This window comes from Scylla paramamosain, chromosome 18 (genome assembly GCF_035594125.1).
Source record: "Scylla paramamosain isolate STU-SP2022 chromosome 18, ASM3559412v1, whole genome shotgun sequence".
In the NCBI taxonomy this organism is placed as follows: domain Eukaryota; kingdom Metazoa; phylum Arthropoda; class Malacostraca; order Decapoda; family Portunidae; genus Scylla; species Scylla paramamosain.
The window spans coordinates 12,889,650-12,912,117 of record NC_087168.1 but is presented as its reverse complement, the minus strand read 5'-3'; the positions used below and the strand labels follow the sequence as shown (position 1 = coordinate 12,912,117).

Here is a 22,468-nt window from a genome sequence, read left to right as displayed (position 1 = left end):
CACAATGTCTTTTCATATTATATTTTACGATTTTATCTTTATTTATGTGTTTTACTGTTGCTTTAGTGCTTTATTTATTTATTCATTTTTGTGAAACGGTGGCAGAATAAGTATTCATAAGAGTTAAAAAATGGGTCGTGGAACATAACCCCTTATAAATAATGGGATGGCAGGTTCGATATGCTAATTCTCATTACACAAGCTTTTCGCAGAACATAACCCTAGCATATAAGGAATACCTGGTGTACTTGTACTTCACTGATGCCTTGCACTCAGCTCTTATCTCTCATCTGATGAACAGTGAAAACAGCAGCCCCAAACGAGTGACGGCATACTAAACAAAAATATTTCAGAGAAAACGTAGTATCTGACAGCTACCTCCATCTATCAAATTCTCAGTTATTATCTCTGTAAACATCTTTACATAATATAGTTCACTATATAGTCTATATAGATTATATTACGTGTGTGTGTGTGTGTGTGTGTGTGTGTGTGTGTGTGTGTGTGTGTGTGTGTGTGTGTGTGTGTGTGTGTGTGTGTGTGTGTGCGTCAATTTCTGTTGGATTTATGAACATAAAATTCACTGTACCTATTATGACACCGTAGTTAAGGGCAGCCTGACAGACACTTCCGTTATATGAGAAGTGGCGAATCCATAATTTAGGTCTTTATCCGGCCGTGGTCAACAACAAAACAAAACAAAAAATAATATATACATGTATATGTATCAACACACTTAATCACTTAATATCAGTGGCAGCTTCACCGAATACTGAAGAGTACAATTATAATTAACAATGGTATGGACGCAGGGATCAGTATGCTACACAAGAAAATGTTAAAATATCAGTGCAACCATAGATTTTTGAGAGCTCAATAGACTGTATGGTCGTTGTCAAATCTCACGAAGTGTCGCGGATAAAGCAGCGTGCAGACAATGGATACTGGCAGCTGGAACTCGTGATGATCAAATTTATCACAACATGACGCCAACTTTAATAAATGTGAGAAGAAATCATTACGGATGGCTGGAGGGAGGGAAGGAGGGCCTAGGCAGGAAGAGAGGACAAGATGAATGAGTGGATAAATGGGAATAGGAATAGGCTAGTGTATTAAGGATAGAAAAAAGGGATTATTTACTTCCAAAGAAATGCTACAAAGTGCTAAATAGGTACCTAAATAAATAAATAAGATGGACTACGCAAATAATTATCAATACTTGAAAATAAATAAATAATAATAATAATAATAATAATAATAATAATAATAATAATAATAATAATAATAATAATAATAATAATAATTCTTAGATAAAAAGTAAGTTATAAAAAAAATCATACACAAAACAATGAAAAGAAAGCTAATGCAAACTGAGGTCTTTACAAGGCAAAAAAATATCAGTTACTTCATTCATAAGCCATCCAAGAGGAAGTATTTTGCTCCTTAACTCTCCCGTATTTGTCTCATACCGTTAGATGCTGCTATGAGTGAGATAAACATAGTGCATACATTTGTCAGTGCTCTCTCTCTCTCTCTCTCTCTCTCTCTCTCTCTCTCTCTCTCTCTCTCTCTCTCTCTCTCTCTCTCTCTCTGCTGCTGCATAAGAGAATATGATGTAGATACTCGCAGGATCAGAGAGAGAGAGAGAGAGAGAGAGAGAGAGAGAGAGAGAGAGAGAGAGAGAGAGAGAGAGAGAGAGAGAGAGAGATTCAAGTATGCAAAACAACTGGTGCACACTCTTAATTGAAACACACACACACACACACACACACACACACACACACACACATATTGAGCGCAGTGCAAATCTTTACATAGCGGCAGTGAGTCACCTGCAATAGAAGTGTGAACATACGTATACATATCAACATGCAGTGTACATACATACAATAGTGACAACACCAATACATCTAATACGTACACATGCATAACGTTATGCGCACGAGTGTGGGGTTCCCGCGACTCCGAAATACGTACTGGCGGCGGTAGTGAAAAGCAATGCTGAATCATAACGTACAGTAGATTAAGTCCGAGTAGTTTGCTGAACGACCGACCGGGAAGGAGAGCAAGTGGTTCGCAAAACGGCACCGATAAAAAAAATAAATAAATAAATAAATAAAACAACACTAGTAATAATAATAATAATAATAATAATAATAAATGAATGAATGAGTGAGGCGCTACATTCTTGATTTATAAAACGACTCTGAAAGAAAAAGATAAATTGATACATAAAATTACACACACAAAGAATTCACGCATATTTTTTTTCTCTCTAATCCAGAAATAACTTCACCATCTTAAAGTAACTTACCCAGGAACTAAGACATACCTTCCTATTTCATAATATGCCCTGCAGCCTGCAAAGGAACCACAGTGATCGAGTTAAGTGAAGGTGAGAGAATGAGATAGGGAGATGATGAACGGAGGCGGGTGAGGAAGGTTAGTGGTCACGTCATTATACTTACGGCAGTCTTCTTCATCAGAACCATCCGGGCACTGCACAAGTCCGTCACAGCGATAGGTGACATTAATGCAGTTCCCGCCGGTGAAGCAGCGGAAGTACCCCTCAGGACACACTGCAGCGGGAAGAACAGAGGCAGGAGGAACTAATTAGATCACAGGAACGAGAGGAATGCGTAAATTTAAATGACTAAAAAATACAGAGGTGGGAGGAGCTAGGTAGGGCACAAGATCTAAAGAAATGCGTAAATGTACATGAATAAATAAATGGCAAATCGTTATTATTGAAAGGGAAACGGGGCGAGATGAAAGAGGCCTGATGTAGAGATGGAATAATATAAAAGTAATTCCGACGGTAGAAAAAAAAGGAAAAATAAAAGAATAAAAGGAAATAATAAAAAATAAAAGAATGATTAATTAAACAACCAAGAAATACATCTGTACAGTAGTATATTAAATAATGCATGAGACGCTGCAGCAGTATTTTCAAAACGAAGAGACGAGTGAACACAAGAAGCCGGTACTGTTTGAATGTACTGTGTGTGTGTGTGTGTGTGTGTGTGAGTAAACTTGATTCTGTCAGCCATACAAGAAGCAGCAAAACCAAACATATCTATATAACAAAATAATGTGTGTGTGTGTGTGTGTGTGTGTGTGTGTGTGTGTGTGTGTGTGTGTGTGTGTGTGTGTGTGTGTGTGTGTGTGTGTGTGTGTGTGTGTGTGTGTGTGTGTAAACTTGATTCTGTCAGCCATACAAGAAGCAGCAAAACCAAACATATCTATATAACAAAATACGATACTGGCAATTTCTTCAGTTTCATGATTATACTCAAGCAAAGCATGGTGGTCTATTCTAACATCATCCACACTCACAGACAAGGGGAAAAAAAAAAAAAACGGGTAAATAATAGTCATACATAAATAAGAATATGTTTACAAATACGAGCCATACCCAATATATTTTTTTTTCTAACCCGAAACAAATGAGAGAGAGAGAGAGAGAGAGAGAGAGAGAGAGAGAGAGAGAGAGAGAGAGAGAGAGAGAGAGAGAGAGAGAGAGAGAGAGAGAGAGAGAGAGAGAGGAGAGAGAGAGTCATTTTAACCATCAGTATGCAATGAAGTGGTGTTATCTACCTGATAGAGAGGCTGTCAGACTAATAAGGAGGTGTCTTACTGTGTTACCTGTCTATTAGAGGTGGGAGGAGGAGGAGGAGGAGGAGGAGGAGGAGGAGGAGGAGGGAGGAGGAGGAGGAGGAGGAGGAGGAGGAGGAGGAAAAGGGAGTGACTCTTCTTTCTCCGCTCCACCTTTCTTCCTCCTTTTCTTTCTTTAATTCTTCCGTACCTTGTGGCTTTGCTTACTTCCCACGCACCTCCATCCCCCCCGCTCTCTTTCTCTCTCTCTCTCTCTCTCTCTCTCTCTCTCTCTCTCTCTCTCTCTCTCTCTCTCTCTCTCTCTCTCTCTCTCTCACACTATGTTTGATATGTACATCACTACGACCACCACCACCACCACTACTTCTACTTCTACTACTACTGCTACTACTACTACTAATACTACTACTACCACTACTACTATTTTGTTAAGGAGAGAGAGAGAGAGAGAGAGAGAGAGAGAGAGAGAGAGAGAGAGAGAGAGAGAGAGAGAGAGAGAGAGAGAGAGAGAGAGATTTTTTCCTTACTCAATACATTTAAGAAATATATATATGCTGTCAAGAAGAGAGTAATACCCATAAACATGAGTAACCGTATGTACTGCCACGATGCCCATAAACGTAGTACACCAACACATACCCATAATACGTGTGTGATCTATACACTACACTGTACTTCAAAACACCAACGATGTCATACAGAAAATACGTTTAAAAAAACCGACAGAGGCCACGATGGACAGTTTTAGAATCACGAGAGAGAGAGAGAGAGAGAGAGAGAGAGAGAGAGAGAGAGAGAGAGAGAGAGAGAGAGAGAGAGAGAGAGAGAGAGAGAGAGAAGCAACGCAAGACCAACGGAAGTCCAGCATAACAGCAACAATAACAACAAAAACAACAGTGGTGGTGGTAGTGGTGGTGTAGTAGTAGTAGTAGTAGTAGTAGTAGTAGTAGTAGTAGTAGTAGTAGTTGTAGTAGTAGTAGTAGTAGTAGTAGTAGTAGTAGTAGTAGTAGTAGTAGTAGTAGTAGTAGTAGTAGTAGTAGTAGTAGTAGCAGTAGTAATACTAGTACAAGAAGAAAAGAAGACGAAGACGAAGAAGAAAAAGAAAAGAAGAAGACAGTAGCAGCAGCAGCAGCAGCAGTAGTAGTAGTAGTAGTAGTAGTAGTAGTAGAAGTAGAAGTAGAAGTAGTAGTAGTACTATTAGCAGCAGTAACAGCAATGATGAAAGCAGTAGTATTAATGATAATAGTAGATGTCATATCTGTTGTTGTTGTTGTTGTTGTTGTTGCTGGTGAGTGAACAACAACCACGTGACTTACTCCCGCCACCACAGCTCGTCTCGTCCGTGTCACAGTCCGCCTGGCCGTCACACACCTGGGCAGGCGTGATGCAGGTACCGTCACCGCAGTGGAACGCGTCACCATGGCATACTGTAGAGTTTGTGAGTGTGTGTGTGTTTGTGTTTGGTGGTCAGTTAGTTCGTGATCTTTCATTTTCATTTTCAAAACTGCCACTAATCACTGCATAACATCTCTCTCTCTCTCTCTCTCTCTCTCTCTCTCTCTCTCTCTCTCTCTCTCTCTCTGCTCACAGACCTGTACTCAGAAATGCTTTGCTCTCTCACCAAACTATTTTCAAATGCCACAGAGATGATTAGCAGGGTTTTCAAGAATGTTTCTCCTCTCAGTAATGTACAAACTTCGTTAATCTGTCACTGGAACCATAAAAACAACCTTAAAAACCCGTGTGGCTTCAACTAGAACATATTGAAAGTAGTGGAGGTGCGGTGCAGAAGTGTTTCAGAATATGGTCCAGTACGCACTCACACACTCACCTATACAGTCCACCTCGTCAGACCTATCACCACAGTCGGCCTTCCCGTCACACCTAAGCTGCGACATCACACACTCCCCGTTGCGGCAGGTGAACTTATCGTGACACGCTGACGGCAGTGAGGGAGTTATGTTCTTATGAGACATGCAGGGAGTCGAGTGGGAGTCAGCTCATTCACTTCTACAGGCAATGTCCAGTGTCAGTAACTCATTCTTAGTACTGATACCATTTTGATATATAGTGTTTTTGTTGATCTCATGACCCATATTCAGAAACGCCTTGTTTTCTCACCGCGACTATTTTCAAAGGGCACAGAGATGTATAGCTGGATTCTCACGAGTGTTCCTCCTGTTAATATTGTAGAGATCTTACTAATCTGTCACTAAAATCTTTAAAAATACGTGTGACTTCAACGAGAGCCTTTTGAAAGTAGTGGAGGTGCGGTGCAGGTGTGTTTCAGAATATGAGCCAACATGTTGCGATTTTGTAATGACCAACATTGTCAATGCTCCGTGTCATGATGATTATAATGTATCCCGTTGTAGCCAATAAAATAATAATAATAATAATAATAATAATAATAATAATAATAATAATAATAATAATAATAATAATAATAACAACAACAACAACAACAACAACAACAACAACAACAACAACAACAACCTTAATCCTCTACTTTTAGTCAGAAGAAGGCCAGTGTATGCTAAACTACCGATGATTTACGTGTATGCCCTTAAGAAAAAGAAAAAAATCTGAACTTCTTCCTCTGATGGCATCCGGAATACAATGCAAGTGATACCGTGGAACCGAAAGAATTAAGGAGGTGTTTTGAAAGATTCCAAGGCAGTTGAAATAGGTTTAGTGGGATTTCTACTGGAGTTATGAGGGTTTGAGGAGAGTTAAGATGGGATCAGTTGAAGGGAGTCAGGATGAGACTACAGGAGATTTGGATGGAGTTGTGAGTTCTTGAAGGGAGTTAGGGTGATGGGTTTCTGAATAGGGTTCTGAGTCTATGTATTTAGAGTTAAGATGGGATCATTAGGGTTTGGGATGGAGCACCAATAATAGTAGTAGTAGTAGAAGTAGAAGTAGTAGTAGTAGTAGTAGTAGTAGTAATAGAAGTAGTAGTAGCAGTAGTAGTAGTATCAGTAGCAGAAGAAGTAGTAGTAGTAGTAGTAGTAGTAGTAGTAGTAGTAGTAGTAGTAGTAGTAGTAGTAGTAGTAGTAGTAGTAGTAGTATCAGGACATCTTCGGAACTTAAGTGGCCTCCATTTTGGACATTCTTTTTCTTTGTCCTTGGCTGAGCTCCTTCACGCATCAAAAAATGTAGAATGGGGAACAAGAAGTAAGAGCAGCAGTAGTAGTAGTAACAACACCACTCAACACTGTTCCTGACTCCTACCCAGCAGTATTAACCTAACCTAACCTAACCACACCTGCTGCATTGCCACAGAAGTGATTCACTCTGCACGAAGCTCAGAACAGAATTCTTGCCTTTGAATAATATATCAAGCTAAAATTTGGGCTTTCTACATTTACTCACGACTGATTAAAAAAAAAAAAAAAAGACAAAGAAGGAAATAGAGTAACTACACACGTTAACACATAATTCTTGCCCCTAAATAATGCACCAAGCTAAAATTTCGGCTTTCTACATTCACTTCCGATTGATAAATAAAAGAAAGAAGAAAAGAAGATGAAAGCTTCTTTTTTTTTTTGTAAATTTTCAAACTGTACAGTATCTCATTTTTTTACGTAATCTAAAAAGAAAAAGAAGAAAGGAAGAAAGGAAGAAAGAAAGGAAGAAAAAAAGAAAGGAAGGAAGAAAGAAAGAAAGAAAGAAAGAAGACAAAAAGAGAAGGAAGAGTAAACAAGGAAGAGTAAAAAAGATTCACAACAACTAAGAGACGTAAGAAATCCAACAAAGAGACATATAGAAAATAACAAACAGTAGTAATAATAACTTAATACTACACAAAACTTAAAATTAAAAAAAAAAAAATAGCGTGTCAGTTAATTCATTAAGAAAAAAAAAAGATCCACAAACGTACTCTCTGAAATAAAATATAATCATGTTCTCAAAAATTATCATTAGTGACATCAATAACAAAAGCAACTTCGTAAACATTCTAAGATTAAAAAAAGTTAAATAAATGGGGAGAGGTTAATGGGTGAAAAATAAATACTACCATACTTACTAAATAACATGCAACTACTTACTACTAAAAATACTAATGTACAAAAGAAAAAAACACAACTGCCTTCGTCTTAAAATATCTAAGAAAAGACGATAGACTTAGTGTATATAAGTAAATGAGAGAGAGAGAGAGAGAGAGAGAGAGAGAGAGAGAGAGAGAGAGAGAGAGAGAGAGAGAGAGAGAGAGAGAGAGAGAGAGAGAGAGAGAAACTAGTACAGTTAGAGATCTATTTATAAGAGATAGGGAGAGAATATTAGAATAAAAAAATGAAAAATAAATTGAAAAAAAAAACATAAAATAGAACAAAATAAATGAATAAAAATTTATTTAAACAGTGATAAGAACGAGAAGAAAAACGATAAGCCACATTTAAAAAAAAAAAAGAGGAGGAGGAGGAGGAGAAAAAGAATCAACAGCAGGAAGAAAAAGAAAAAAAAATACAACAAAAATAGACGGCAACAAAAGAAAAAGAAGAAGAAGAAGAAGAAGAAGAAGAAGAGAGAGAGAGAGAGAGAGAGAGAGAGAGAGAGAGAGAGAGAGAGAGAGAGAGAGAGAGAGAGAGAGAGAGAGAGAGAGAGATCGCCAACAACACCAGACAGACATCACCACCAATCTACAACACAAAACCTACACCACAACAACAACCTTACTACTAATGCTAAGGAACACAAATCAATACATACGACAGCCAATCTCGTCGGACCCATCATCACAATCCACCTTCCCATCACAGTGAGCCTCGGGCGGGATGCACATAAGGCTAATGCATTGGAAGTTGGGATGTTCGCAGGCTGGTGGAGGGTCGGGGCGGGAGACATGCGTGGGTGGGCGTTGTTGGGGGGGGAGAGAGAGAGAGAGAGAGAGAGAGAGAGAGAGAGAGAGAGAGAGAGAGAGAGAGAGAGAGAGAGAGAGAGAGAGAGAGAGAGAGAGAGAGAGAGAGAGAGAGAGAGAGAGAGAGATAATATAAAAGTAATAGATATTTTAAAAAAAATATTAAACGGATTGAAAAGTTGAAAGGATGGTGAAAAAAGAAAGTAAATAAAATGATAAGAACGGAGAAGGAAATGGAGAAAATATAAGAGGAAAAGGAAAGAAAAACAAAAATAAGAAATAAGGAAGTGAAGGAAGAAAAGGAGAGAGGAAAAGGCAGTATTTGGAAAGCAGTAGATGAAACGAGGGAAGAGGGAAAGGATGGGGATGGGGAGGGAATGGAAAGGGAAGGATGGGGAAAGGGTTGGGAGGGAGGGGAGAAATATCATTAAGATGCACCATTCGAGACCGAAAATACTATGAAACCTTCTATTACCGAAGTATACATGAGTACATACATACGTACATGCACAAGACCCATGCAATATTGTGTATGGGGCTCATTGCATACCAAGAAAATCCCAACTACCACCATCACCACTACTATTATTATAACCACTACAGTAATATTTTTTTCTCTATCCCTGACTTCGTTTTCCTTTCCTTAAATTTGCAAACTACAACATAAAAAAAAATCAAAACTTTAATTTCCTAGCTAATCTTTTTTTCTAAAACCTTCCTTTTTCTTAGAATCTTTACTACTATTTTCATTATCCCTAGTTCTGTTTCTCTTCCCTTCAATTTGCGTTCTAAACTGAATTTTTATTCAAGCCTTTTTGCTGTAACCTTCCTTTTCAAAGTTTCGTTTTATTTTTGCTATTGTTATATACTTTCGTTTCCTTTTTCTTTAAGTTCTAAATTACATTCACGTATAAAAGATTTCATAACCTGAGCTCTCTTCGAACTTTTTATAACTTAATTTTTTCTGATTTTCTTCTTCCTATTTTTCATTATTTCTAATATCATTTTTTTTCCAGAAGCTCTAAAAACATTCACTTGTGCATGCTTAAGTCCCATTTCCTCTTCTTGGGACTTTTTTTTTTTTTTTTTTGCACCGGGAGCATTCAGCGGACATGTATTTTTCTCATTTAGTTCACTTTATAGTCATGAGCCAGTCCCCTTGTCACGTCAACAAAATAAGAAAATAAAAACTTTCTTAGGTGCTTTTATGGTCCCTAATTATGCCTCTGTCTCTCTGCCTGTCTGCTTCTCTCTCTCTCTCTCTCTCTCTCTCTCTCTCTCTCTCTCTCTCTCTCTCTCTCTCTCTCTCTCTCTCTAGTAGAAGTAAATGTAGTATATTTTTCTATGATAGTATTATTTCCAGCTTTTTATGCTGCCCCACGCTCTCGTTTCCCTTGACCAGCGGTGGGATACGAGCCTACGCGAGAAACAATAGCGTGGGGCAGCGTACGAAGTTGGAAATAATACTATGACTATCATCATTTCATCTATCATTTGTCCGTTACTATTTTTTAATCTTATGTGTTATTTTGAAGAGAATACCGCATTATATTCCTATATCAGTTCACTTTATTATGACACATCCAGGCTTTGAGTGAGGAATACCGCAAAATAAAATCTTTCAAGTGAGGCGTGAGTACGAAATAATGTTAATGAGCAGTCAGCCAGAGATGTGCTGATGGCTTTGGCCGTGGTGGTCATCCTCACTCGACACTCTGCACTCAGCACGTTCTGCACAACTTGGGAGTATGGCTCAGCAAGAGATATAAGACGACACATCTTCTCTTCCTCCTACTACTCCCACTACTACTACTACTACTACTACTACTACTACCACTACTACTACTACTACTACTACTACAACTATGTCTTCTGCTACATGTATTATCCAAGAAAATGTCGTTCTGGTGTTTATTCTTCTTGTAAGTTTCTTTGCTTTCCTCCTCCTCTTCCTACTTCCTTTTTCCTATGGCGATTATTCGTAACCTTTTACTTCCCCTAACGGACGCCTGGCCATGACAGTAACGGAAGTGAACTGCTGACATACTGTTACTATTACTGCTGCTGGTACTGTTATTACTACTGCAGCTGCTGCTGCTCTCTTTAAAACTACTACCTGTGCTACCACTAAGAAACATACCAATTCAGGAATTAATTTGAATCATCATCTCAGTAATGAAACTGTGAATTCATCCTAGTCTTGGTAGTGAAAACAATGGTAATAATAATAATAATAATAATAATAATAATAATAATAATAATAATAATAATATTAATAATAATAATAATAATAATAATAATAATATTATTATTATTATTATTATTATTATTATTATTATTATTATTATTATTATTATTATTATTATTACCATAATAATAACAATAACAATAATAATAATAATAATAATAATAATAATAATAATAATAATAATAATAATAATAATAATAATAACAATAATAATAATAATAATGAAAACAAGTGGTAGTGGTGATGGTGGTAAACTAGATTAATTAATATGCTACTGACCTTCAGACTGTGATAATATATATAACATTCAAATGAGTGAATAGATATAAATAGAAGTACATACTTATTATAAGTAAGTGTAAAAAATATATATGCTTTTTTTGCACACGTCACAATAAACTGCACATTCAATTAGTGGTATAAAATAAATGAAAAAAAAAATAATTCTAACACTACAGAGACTATTGGAGTACAGCACTAGGACTTCCACATTCGGTCCAGATATTAATAGGTAAGTTTGTATTATGATACGATAATAACTCCTTAACTACCATGCGTGTGTATGTTAGGATGCACCGAGAGGAAGAGGACAAAAGGTGAACAAGAAAAATTAGAACAAGACGAAGAACAACAAAAGAAGACAGAAGAACAAGAACAAGAAAACCAAGATGAAGATCAACAAAGGAAGAAGATCGGAGAGCAAGAACAAAATAATAATAAGAACAAATAAAGAAAGGAAGAAAGAAGAAGAAGAAGAAGAAGAAGAAGAAGAAGAAGAAGAAGAAGAAGAAGAAAGAAAGAAAGAAAGAAAGAGAGAGAGAGAGAGAGAGAGAGAGAGAGAGAGAGAGAGAGAGAGAGAGAGAGAGAGAGAGAGAATGTGTGTGTATGTGTGTGTTCCATTAGTTACTCACGACAAACCGCCTCATCTTCAGCGTTGACACAATCAGCAATATGGTCACACCTTCGGTAATTCTCAATACACTTCCCGTCATCACACTGAAACTGGGTCACCAAGCAAATGTCTGCAACAGGCAACACAGACACACTTGCCAGGGGGGAAGAATACAAGGGACAGGTACAGACGGGGCCACAAGTCGAGTATTCACATTCTGCACTCATTTTCACTGCGTTTTGTGCTGCTTTTCAATCTTTAATCCTCTGATTTATACTGACAAACTCCCTCTCTTCAGTCTTCAGGTTCGTATTCTGAAACGCTTTGCTCTCTCAACACGACTATTTTCAAAGGCCACAGAGATGATCAGCCGGGTTCTCAAGAGCGTTTATTATGTTAATAATGTAGAAACCATGTTAATATGTCACTAGACCTTTAAAAACCTCCTTGGAAACCCGTTTAACTTCAACTAGAGCCTTTTGAAAATATTGGAGATGCGGCACAGAAATGTTTCAGAATATAGTCCTTTTAATTCTGTGGTCTCCAGTTGATCTCATAAGACCTAACAATTGGCAGATTCTTGGGATGTCAGGAATTTCATATTGAGGGAAGACACTAAATTCAATGGAAAGAGAGTGCAGTGTGTTACTCGAGTGGCGGCCGTGGCTGTACAGTAGCGGAGGTTTCTGTTAGAACACCACCGTCACTACGAACCTTAAGTTAATATGAAGCTGGGAGTTACTGACTCGCTACGTTGTGTTATTGTTCATTAGTTGTACTATTCTAAGGATGTACTACATGCCTTAACTTGCTAGACAGACAGATAGGGTTATGTATAAGGATGAGGTGTATTTGACCCCCCCTCTCTCTCTCTCTCTCTCTCTCTCTCTCTCTCTCTCTCTCTCTCTCTCTCTCTCTCTCTCTCTCTCACACATCGCGTTCCATTGGTTCTTTCAATTCTAGGGTTACATTTTGAAACATACACACACACACACACACACACACACACACACACACACACACACACACACACACACACACACACCAGAAAATAAAAAAAAGAAAAAAAGAAAAAAGGAAAAAGAGATACGAATCATCTACACTCTCCTGGTCTCCTTCAACCTCACATAAAGTCGACGCAATAGCGAAGAAAACGTGAGTAGGTACTATTCGGAAGACTTCAACCTGGTAATATAAGTGTATGAAAAAAATAAATAAAATAAATAAATAAATAAAACTGGTGAACTATTTTGACATCAGAGAAAAGTGTTAATGTTCCGGTGTACTAAAAAAAATAAATAAATAAATACATAAAAAATACACACACACACACACACACACACACACACACACACACACACACAGTTTTGCGTTTTCATCACTCAGACTTATATAAGGTAAGAGTTTTCTCAATAGTAAGTGAGTTATACGATCCAATTATCGTGCTTCATGTTTCTCGAGTCTCGCGGTGAGGCAGCAAAGATCAAGGCGACAGAAGTTGGCCTCGTTGAAAAGTGTTACAGTGATTTAAAGTTCCCGCGCAAAAATTTTTCCTCTGTGTTTTGCATACCACTGCGAGTTGTCAGTGTTTCATTTACGTCCCCCCTCCTCCAGCCACCTGTTTTTTTTTTTTTTTTTTTTTTTGACAGTTACATTAATTTAAATTTATTTAGGCTGTGGGCCATAAAAAATACTATACCATCACGATTTATTGCCGCCGCCTTTTCTTTTCTTTCATTTCGTTGTGTTTCACTGTCACTGATAATGACGAGAAGATGAGAAACACCTAAACAGTGAATTTGGAGTGCACCTGCTGGAGAGAGACGACCGAAGAAAAGACAGAGAATGAGGTAGAGAGAATGGATTAAAGCGATATTTCTAAGAAAGAGCATGTACTTTTCTCCTTCAATATGTTAATTTCGTCTTAATCAGTTCAAATATTGTAACTTTTATTTCAACATTTTTTTTTTCAGCTTTTTGAATATTGCGGTTTTCTCTCTCTATACAAAACTTTCTTTCCACTTCCCAAACATTCTTTTCAGTCCTCGCCCAAGATAATCCGTCGTACAGTCGCCAAAAGAAGTAATGCCATGTACGAAACGTCTGAAGAAAAAAAAATACCCCAATAAGAACTAATTCCATTTTTCTTTGCAAAGCTTCGAGTACATACGAGGCAGTTCATTGATCCATACATTCATTCTCATCTGATTCATAGACGTGAAATTGAGCGAACATCGTGACATCACTTTTCCGGGCAAGTGTGCATCCTGCGCGTGGCCTTTCCAATCAGCTTTTATCAGCGGCGCGTCGACTCTTGGGAGAATTCCGTTGAGGATGTCCCGTTCTGACCTTTTCAATCTGCACCTCACTTATCCTACGACATTTGCTTCAGCTCTGCCTTGTGTGTGTGTGTGTGTGTGTGTGTGTGTGTGTGTGTGTGTGTGTGTGTGTGTGTGTGTGTGTGTGTGTGTGTGTGTGTGTGTGTGTGTTTATTTGCATTTTCCTATCAAACTGAATCTGATGGCATGGTGTTTATCTATGACGCTTTAAACATCTCACTACTGGTACAACACTCGAACAATATTATGTAATAGTGTCATTTATTCGCAGTGTAATGTCTTGTACTGAATCAGACTGCATGATGCTGTGTCTATGGCACGTATGGCCATCACATTATAACACTCAAGCGAGATGCACTTTATAATACGGTATGATGACTTCCATTTCACTTTCCAACTGAATCAGATTGTGTGATGTTTTGTCTTTGATACGCATGGCCTCTTTTATAATGCTCAAACAGGATTCTCTCTCTCTCTCTCTCTCTCTCTCTCTCTCTCTCTCTCTCTCTCTCTCTCTCTCTCTCTCTCTCTCTCTCTCTCTCTCTCTCAGATTGCGTAAAGTTCAGTGCACAGTATTTCCAGAATCTCACTCGTATTTCCAGACAAAATATACTGTACTGCCTTAGCTACATTTACGACATTATGACTTACTTCTTGGTCTCTGCTAAATCAAACTGCATGATATTTTCTGCACAGTACGTAAAGGATCTCACTCGTATTTTCAAGCAACACCACCCACCCTCTTTCGCTTTCTCTTCAGTATTATGACTTGCATTTTTCCTTGCTGATGATTCATAACATGTATATATTTATTTATCTACTTACTTGCTTATTTCAATTCTCTATTTTTTTTCTTATTCGTTTATATACTTTATTATTATCATTATTATTATTTTCACTAAAACTATTGCTATTACTACAACAACAACAACAACAACAACAACAACTACTACTACTACTACTACTACTACTACTACTACTACTATTAGCAATATCATTATCATCACTGTCATATGCTCAGTTTTCCTTTCGTCTTTTTCTTTTTTTTTCCCCCTATGGTGCACGCGTTCAGTCAGTCATTATGTACCAAATAAGCAGGAGCCTCATTTAATAACACGTCTTGGAGGTGCAAATGTCAAAGGTCCACTGCTCTTGGGTAATGCTTCGCCTTTCCCTTTCTTTTCCCCGCAAGGTATTGGCATTTGGCCTTTTTTATTTTCTTTTTTTCCATTATTATTTTCTTATTTAATTGGGAAAGTAAGGAAAGAGCTTCTCTCTCTCTCTCTCTCTCTCTCTCTCTCTCTCTCTCTCTCTCTCTCTCTCTCTCTCTCTCTTGGAGCGTATAAAATCAATCAATCAATCAATCATTCAATCAATTTTCTCTCTCTCTCTCTCTCTCTCTCTCTCTCTCTCTCTCTCTCTCTCTCTCTCTCTCTCTCTCTCTCTCTCTCTCTCTCTCTCTCTCTCTCTCGTAACGTATAAAATAAATCAATCATTCAATCAATTTCTCTCTCTCTCTCTCTCTCTCTCTCTCTCTCTCTCTCTCTCTCTCTCTCTCTCTCTCTCTCTCTCTCTCTCTCTCTCTCCTTGCCCTCTTCACACACCATCAGGTTACTCACTGTTACCACATCCTTTATTACTTCATCATCGTTACCACATCCATCCACTTCTCTTGGCAAATCTACAACCGTGTGTTCATGCCCTCATCCCTCACCCAGATTTTACCACATGAGTCTTCTCACTGCCCTTAAGATTACCGCAGGAGTCCTTTACCTCTGTTACTTCTCTTCATGCAGTGGTTGTTTGTTAAAAGTTCCCTTTTATCAGCCGAACCAACGCCCGTATTCTGAAACGCTCTCTCTCTCTCTCTCTCTCTCTCTCTCTCTCTCTCTCTCTCTCTCTCTCTCTCTCTCTCTCTCTCTCTCTCTCCACGACTATTTTCAAAGGCCACAGGAATGATTACCCGGGTTCTTAAGAGTGTTTCCCCTGTTAATAAGAAGAATTGTTGTTAATCTGTCACTAGAACCGTAAGAACACCCTTAGAAACTTGCGCAGCTTCAAATTATAGAGCCTATTGAAAGTAGTGGAGGTGCGGCACAGAACTGTTTCAGAATATGGTAGTAAGTAAGCGAAAGAAGAATTATAGAGGAGGAGGAGGAGGAGGAGGAGGAGGGAGGTGATGAAAAAAGCGGCTGAAAAAGAGGGTATAATTGCTAATGGAAGAAAAGACTAGACACTGAAGGAGGAGAAAGAGGTGGTGGTGGTGGTGGTGATGGTGGAGGGGGAGAAGAAGAAGAAGAAGAAGAAGAAGAAGAAGAAGAAAAAGAATATCAACAACAACAACATCAACAACAATAGCAACAACAACATAGCAACAAAAAGAAAGCTGAAGAGGAGGAGAAGAAGAAGAAGAAGAAGAAGAAGAGGAAAAGGTGAAGAAGGAGGAGGAGGAGGAGGAGGAGGAGGAGGAGGAGGAGGAGGAGGAGGAGGAGGAGGAGGAGGAGGAGGAGGAACAAGAAAAAAAAAACATAGGAAGAACAAAATAAGAAGAAGAAGAAGAAGAAGAAGAAGAAGAAGAAGAAGAAGAAGAAGAAGAAGAAGAAGAAGACAAAGGAGATATTGTGGTTGTTACTAATTACTCGTAAAGATGAATTTAACAAGCACAAATTTAACTTGTTACTCGCTTCAGTGTATTCATCAGCCTAGTCTTCTAAGGTTGCAGAATTCACTAAAACCTCTCTCTCTCTCTCTCTCTCTCTCTCTCTCTCTCTCTCTCTCTCTCTCTCTCTCTCTCTCTCTCTTCTATCATTTTCATTGTGTCAAAAGAAACAATACGCATTTCTCCTTTTCTTTCTTCTGTTATCCTATCCTTCTCTCTCTATCCTATATATCTATCTATCTGTTCTCTTTTAGTTCCCTTCCACCCTTCTAAAATTTCTCTTCTCGAAACACACACACACACACACACACACACAAACACACAACCATGACAACAAACTTGCACAATTATATCTTTAGTTTCATAATGCACTAAAATATGAACTAATCTAACCCAACCTAAACTAACTTAATCCAACTTAACGTAACCCAACCTATCCTAACCAAACCTAACGTAACCTAATTTCACCTCACCTAACCCGCAGGAAGTGACGTCACAAAGCCCAGTGAATTACATGTTTTCACGTAACAAATGAAGAGAAACGAATAAATAGATAATAATAATAATAATAATAATAATGCGCTTCATACTAAAAGAAACGCAAAGACCAAGATGAAAAAATGAAGATGAGATGTAGAGGTAGTTATTTTTAATGTTTTCTTGCATTTTTTGTTAATTAATTAATTTATTTATTTATTTCCTTTTCTGAGCCATTTTATAGAATGACAATTTTTCTACTCAACTGAATATGCTTTCTTATTTTTTCTTCTTTTTTTACTTTTTTTTATTTTTTTTTTCTAGTCCACAACTTGGTATCATATCACATAATTTCTTTGTTTAATTGAATGTATTGTCTGATGCCTTGTTCTTCTTCTTTCTTTCCTTTTTTTTTTTTTTTGTTTGTTTATTTGTTTGATTTTTAAGTCCGAAACATTATTTAGAACAACACATCACTTCTTTGGCCAACTGAACGTGACGTCTGATGCTATCTTGTTGTTCTTTATTAATCTTTTTACTTTACTCCGAAACGTTTTATAGAATACGCCGATACTAGATGCCGTCATCATTATTTTTTTTAGTCCCTAACTTTTTATATCATACGACAAAACTTCATTGGCTAAGTGAATGCTATGTGTGTTTTCCCCCTTTTTCTCTTTTTTTTCTTTTTACTTTGGTCCAAAACATTTTGTAAGACACGCCATCACTTTTCTGGGCTAATGAATGTAATGTTTTTTTTTTGTCTGAAATACTTTGTAGAACACGCTGTCACTTCCCTGGGCACCTGTGCTACATGCGAGTACGTAAGATGGAGAGCAATGCATGTTATTTCATCCTACTTACGTTCAGAATTCCCGTCACGCCCTTCACTGTCAGTTATCAAGGAAATAACTCTATCCATCCACCTGCCTTTGTGTGTATGTGTGTATGTACGTATTTTTATGTCTGTTTTTATCGGTCTACCTGTTCTCTATTTGTTACACACACACACACACACACACACACACACACACACACCAACCCACCCACACACACACACACACACACACACACACACACACACACACAAACAAACACACACACACGTCCATGCGCTATCCAACTCTCTCTCTCTCTCTCTCTCTCTCTCTCTCTCTCTCTCTCTCTCTCTCTCTCTCTCTCTCTCTCTCTCTCTCTCTCTCTCTCACACACACACACACACACACACACACACACACACACACACACACACACACACTTCGCTGGTGTATCGTTTTCAGCCTCTGAAGAAAGGAATTTCAACGAGCCAATTTCACGGAGAGAGAGAGAGAGAGAGAGAGAGAGAGAGAGAGAGAGAGAGAGAGAGAGAGAGAGAGAGAGAGAGAGAGAGAGAGAGAGAGAGAGAGAGAGAGAGTTGGATAGCGCATGGACGTACGTGTGTGTGTGTGTGTGTGTGTGTGTGTGTGTGTGTGTGTGTGTGTGTGTGTGTGTGTGTGTGTGTGTGTGTGTGTGTGGGTGTGGGTGTGTAACAAATAGAGAACAGGTAGACAGATAAAGGCAGACATAAAAATACGTACATACACACACACACACACATAGGCAGGTGGATGGATAGAGTTATTTCCTTGATAACTGACAGTGAAGGGCGTGACGGGAATTCTGAACGTAAGTAGGATGAAATTACATGCAGCATCAACATTCCTGTTACTATTTTTATTCCGACTATTGCAATAACAACAACAACAACAACAACAATTACTACTACTACTACTACTACTACTACTACTACTACTACTACTACTACTACTGCTACTACCACTATCAACAAGAAGACAAGTATTAGTATTAGTAGTAGTAGTAGTAGTAGTAGTAGTATAGTAGTAGTAGTAGTAGTAGTAGTAGTAGTAGTAGTAGTAGTAGTAGTAGTAGTAGTAGTAGTAGTAGTAGTTTCAGCTAAGGAAGAAGTGAAAATAGTAGCAGAAGGAACGATACAAATAATTATTACTGCCAGATCCTATAAAATTTACAGGAACAAAACAACAGAATCTGCACAGGTGACGCAAGGCAGTGAATTTCGGAGCAAGAAAAGCACAACCCGAGAGTATACTGACGCCAGATGAACGATGCCCATTAAGAGTACAGTTCTTTGCTAACACCCTTTGTAAGAGTTTATTGTAATTTTTTTTTTTTTTCGTAATTTCGACATTTTCACAAGTAAATTCTCGCCCATTCCGTGCTACGTAGTATTTATTTCATCGTGCAATTCCATAAAGTTGCTGTGAAAATGTGACGCACAGACAGAAAGACAGGCAGACTGACAGACAGATAACCATAGTGGTCTTAGCGATACATATTATATCATCATTGTTTACGTTACTCTTATTACTATTATCATTGATATTGTATTAGTCATCATCGTTATCATTATTTTTGTTTTTGCATATGAAATGGATAGGAGGAGGAGGAAAAAAGGAGTGTTAGTAGAGATAAAAGTACGTAACACGAAGCTGAGACGTTATTTTCTTTTGTCGTATATTTTTTTTTCCTTCTCTTCTTCCTCCTCCTCTGGCCACGAGAAGATGAAGTGGAGGAGGAGTAGGAGGAGGAGGATTTTGATCTCCCACATAAACAATCAAAGGCCGCCTGCTGGTGTTGCCCTTACAGCCTTACATCCTTGATCTTATGCTCTTTGTCACTCGATGCCCTGGTGGCGGTGGTGGTGGTTTTGGTGGCCTTGAAAATAAACACACACACACACACACACACACACACACACACACACACACACACACACACACACACACACACACACTCCAGCTCTTTAGGGGATGCTGAAGGTCTTTTCCTCTCAATTGCATCTGGTTCTCCTCCTCTTTCTCCTCCCCTTTTTCCCTCCTCTTCTATCTTCATTCTGTTACTATTATCCTCCTCCTCCTCCTCCTCCTCCTCCTCTTACTAATACTCTCCTCTTCCTTCTTTCTCGTCTTGAGGTCAGAAGGAACGGAAAAGTTTGAAGATTCTTGTATTTTTTTTATTTTTTTTATTCGTGGCTTGCTGTTTTATCATTGTTGTTGTTGTTGTTGTTGTTGTTGTTGTTGTTGTTGTTGGTGGTGGTGGTGGTGGTGGTGGCGTTGTTAATCTTCTTACTACCTATTATTATTATTACGTTACCATTATTTTTATTGATATGGTCATCATCATAATCATCACCTAATTATGTCTACCATCATCACCACCACTACCGTCACTACTACTACTACTACTACTACTACTCCTTTTATCGTCCCTCTTCATATTCACCAGAGTTACAATTGCTGTACTTATTTATTTATTTACTTTTATTCTTATTTATTTTATACATCTTACTTATTTAACAATTATGCATGCAGTATCATAACTCAGAAAACAAGTATTTATAATGTTCAGATGCTAGACAAGGCTTCAGAAGGGTAAAACGGTCGAGGACTGGGTCCTCAAATTAATGAAAATTTTATTAGAGCGCAATAAAGACACAAGAATATATTTGTGTTTTAATGTTTTTGTTTTGTAAAATTTATTCTTTCACGGACGTCTCTTGCAGTTGGAGAGAGAGAGAGAGAGAGAGAGAGAGAGAGAGAGAGAGAGAGAGAGAGAGAGAGAGAGAGAGAGAGAGAGAGAGAGAGAGAGAGAGAGAGAGAGAGAAAGGAAAAAAGAAAGAAGAAAGGAAAGAAAGAAAAATAAGTGGAAAACTTTTGATGCTTTTATTATTATTATTATTATTATTATTATCGTTATTGTTATTATTATTGTTATAATAATAATAATAATAATAATAATAATAATAATAATAATAATGATAATAATAATAATAATAATAATAATAATAATAATAATAATAATAATAATAATAATAATATTATTATTATTATTATTATTATTATTATTATTATTATTATTATTGTTGTCATTATTATTAGTATCATTATTATTCTTATAGTCATTACCATCATCATTATTATCTACTACTACTACTACTACTACTACTACTACTACTACTACTACTACTACTACTACTACTACTACTGTTACTACTACTACTACTACTACTACTACTACTACTATTATGATTACATGACTATCATCACCACCATCATTACTATTGTTGCTATCCTTCCTCAACTATCCAGGCGACGAATGATCCATGCAGGGTGAATGTCTTTCCAACCCGCCCACGTCTTATACTCGTACTGCACATGCGTGTGTGAAAGAACTACTTTAACTCTTTTCCTGTCACGCACTCTCTCTCTCTCTCTCTCTCTCTCTCTCTCTCTCTCTCTCTCTCTCTCTCTCTCTCTCTCTCTCTCTCAACCATACACCCACACACACTTGATTCCGATCATATGTCTCTCTCTCTCTCTCTCTCTCTCTCTCTCTCTCTCTCTCTCTCTCTCTCTCTCTCTCTCTCTCTCTCTCTCTCTCTTACCACGCACTCCTCCTCTTTCTCCTCTCCCCACCTCCACCCCCTCCTCTTTCTCCTCTCTAACCTCCACCACCGCCTTTTCCTCCTCCTCCTTATTCCTATTCTCACTTTCTCTAAAGCTCTTGCGCAGATCCGTTACTTAGCCTCTCTCTCTCTCTCTCTCTCTCTCTCTCTCTCTCTCTCTCTCTCTCTCTCTCTCTCTCTCTCTCTCTCTCTCTCTCTCTCACGCAGTTGACCCTTTCCAGTGGCCTGATGTAATGACAATAACATTTAAAAGGTTACAGAATACGACACAAAATAAATGTTACTAAAAATAATATCTTTTTTTTAGGTCAGCAAGTGAACTTATCTCGCCTGACCTCCAACGCCCTGGTGAAGGAAGATTCCAAACAGGTTTAAGACACATAACTTTCATGGTAGCATTACGTAAGCAGAGAGCAGCGTGAGAATGAGTGCGCATGTAAAACTTGAACGCTTTGGGAATATAATGATGATTACGACGCCGACAGCAGCAGCAGCAACAACAACAACAACAACAACGACAGCAACAACGATGTCTTCCATCTCTCTCTCATCGCCGCAGTGTTGCATCTCTTGCTTTCTTCTATCGTTACTTTCACACTAGCTGCTCTCCTGATCTCGCTAACTTTATGCCTGCATTACTCCCTCGGCCTCGTAGCACAAGACTTTGTACTTTTCTCACTCCTGTTCTGGCCACATCCCTAATGCAAGTTAACGAGTATTCTTAATCTTTCATCACTTTCATTGGTAAACTTTGGAGCTCTTGCCTGTTTCTGTATCTCCCCTACCTATGATTTGAATTCCTTCAAGAGACAGGTTCCAAAACACCATTAATTCTGGATAACCCTTTTGGTTCTACTCTATAGGGACTGGCACTTCAGAGGATCTTCTTTCAGC

The 22,468-nt window shown here is 38.0% G+C and overlaps 1 protein-coding gene across 1 annotated transcript in view; it reads right to left on the bottom strand.

Moving 5' to 3' along the window:
- Positions 1 to 22,468, bottom strand: part of LOC135109126 (basement membrane-specific heparan sulfate proteoglycan core protein-like) — a 359,280-nt gene that overhangs the window by 269,310 nt on the left and 67,502 nt on the right. Inside the window, 5 exon segments of the mRNA XM_064020215.1 lie at positions 2,469 to 2,579; positions 4,932 to 5,042; positions 5,447 to 5,554; positions 8,329 to 8,436; positions 11,636 to 11,746. Coding sequence (XP_063876285.1) covers positions 2,469 to 2,579; positions 4,932 to 5,042; positions 5,447 to 5,554; positions 8,329 to 8,436; positions 11,636 to 11,746 — 549 coding nt within the window.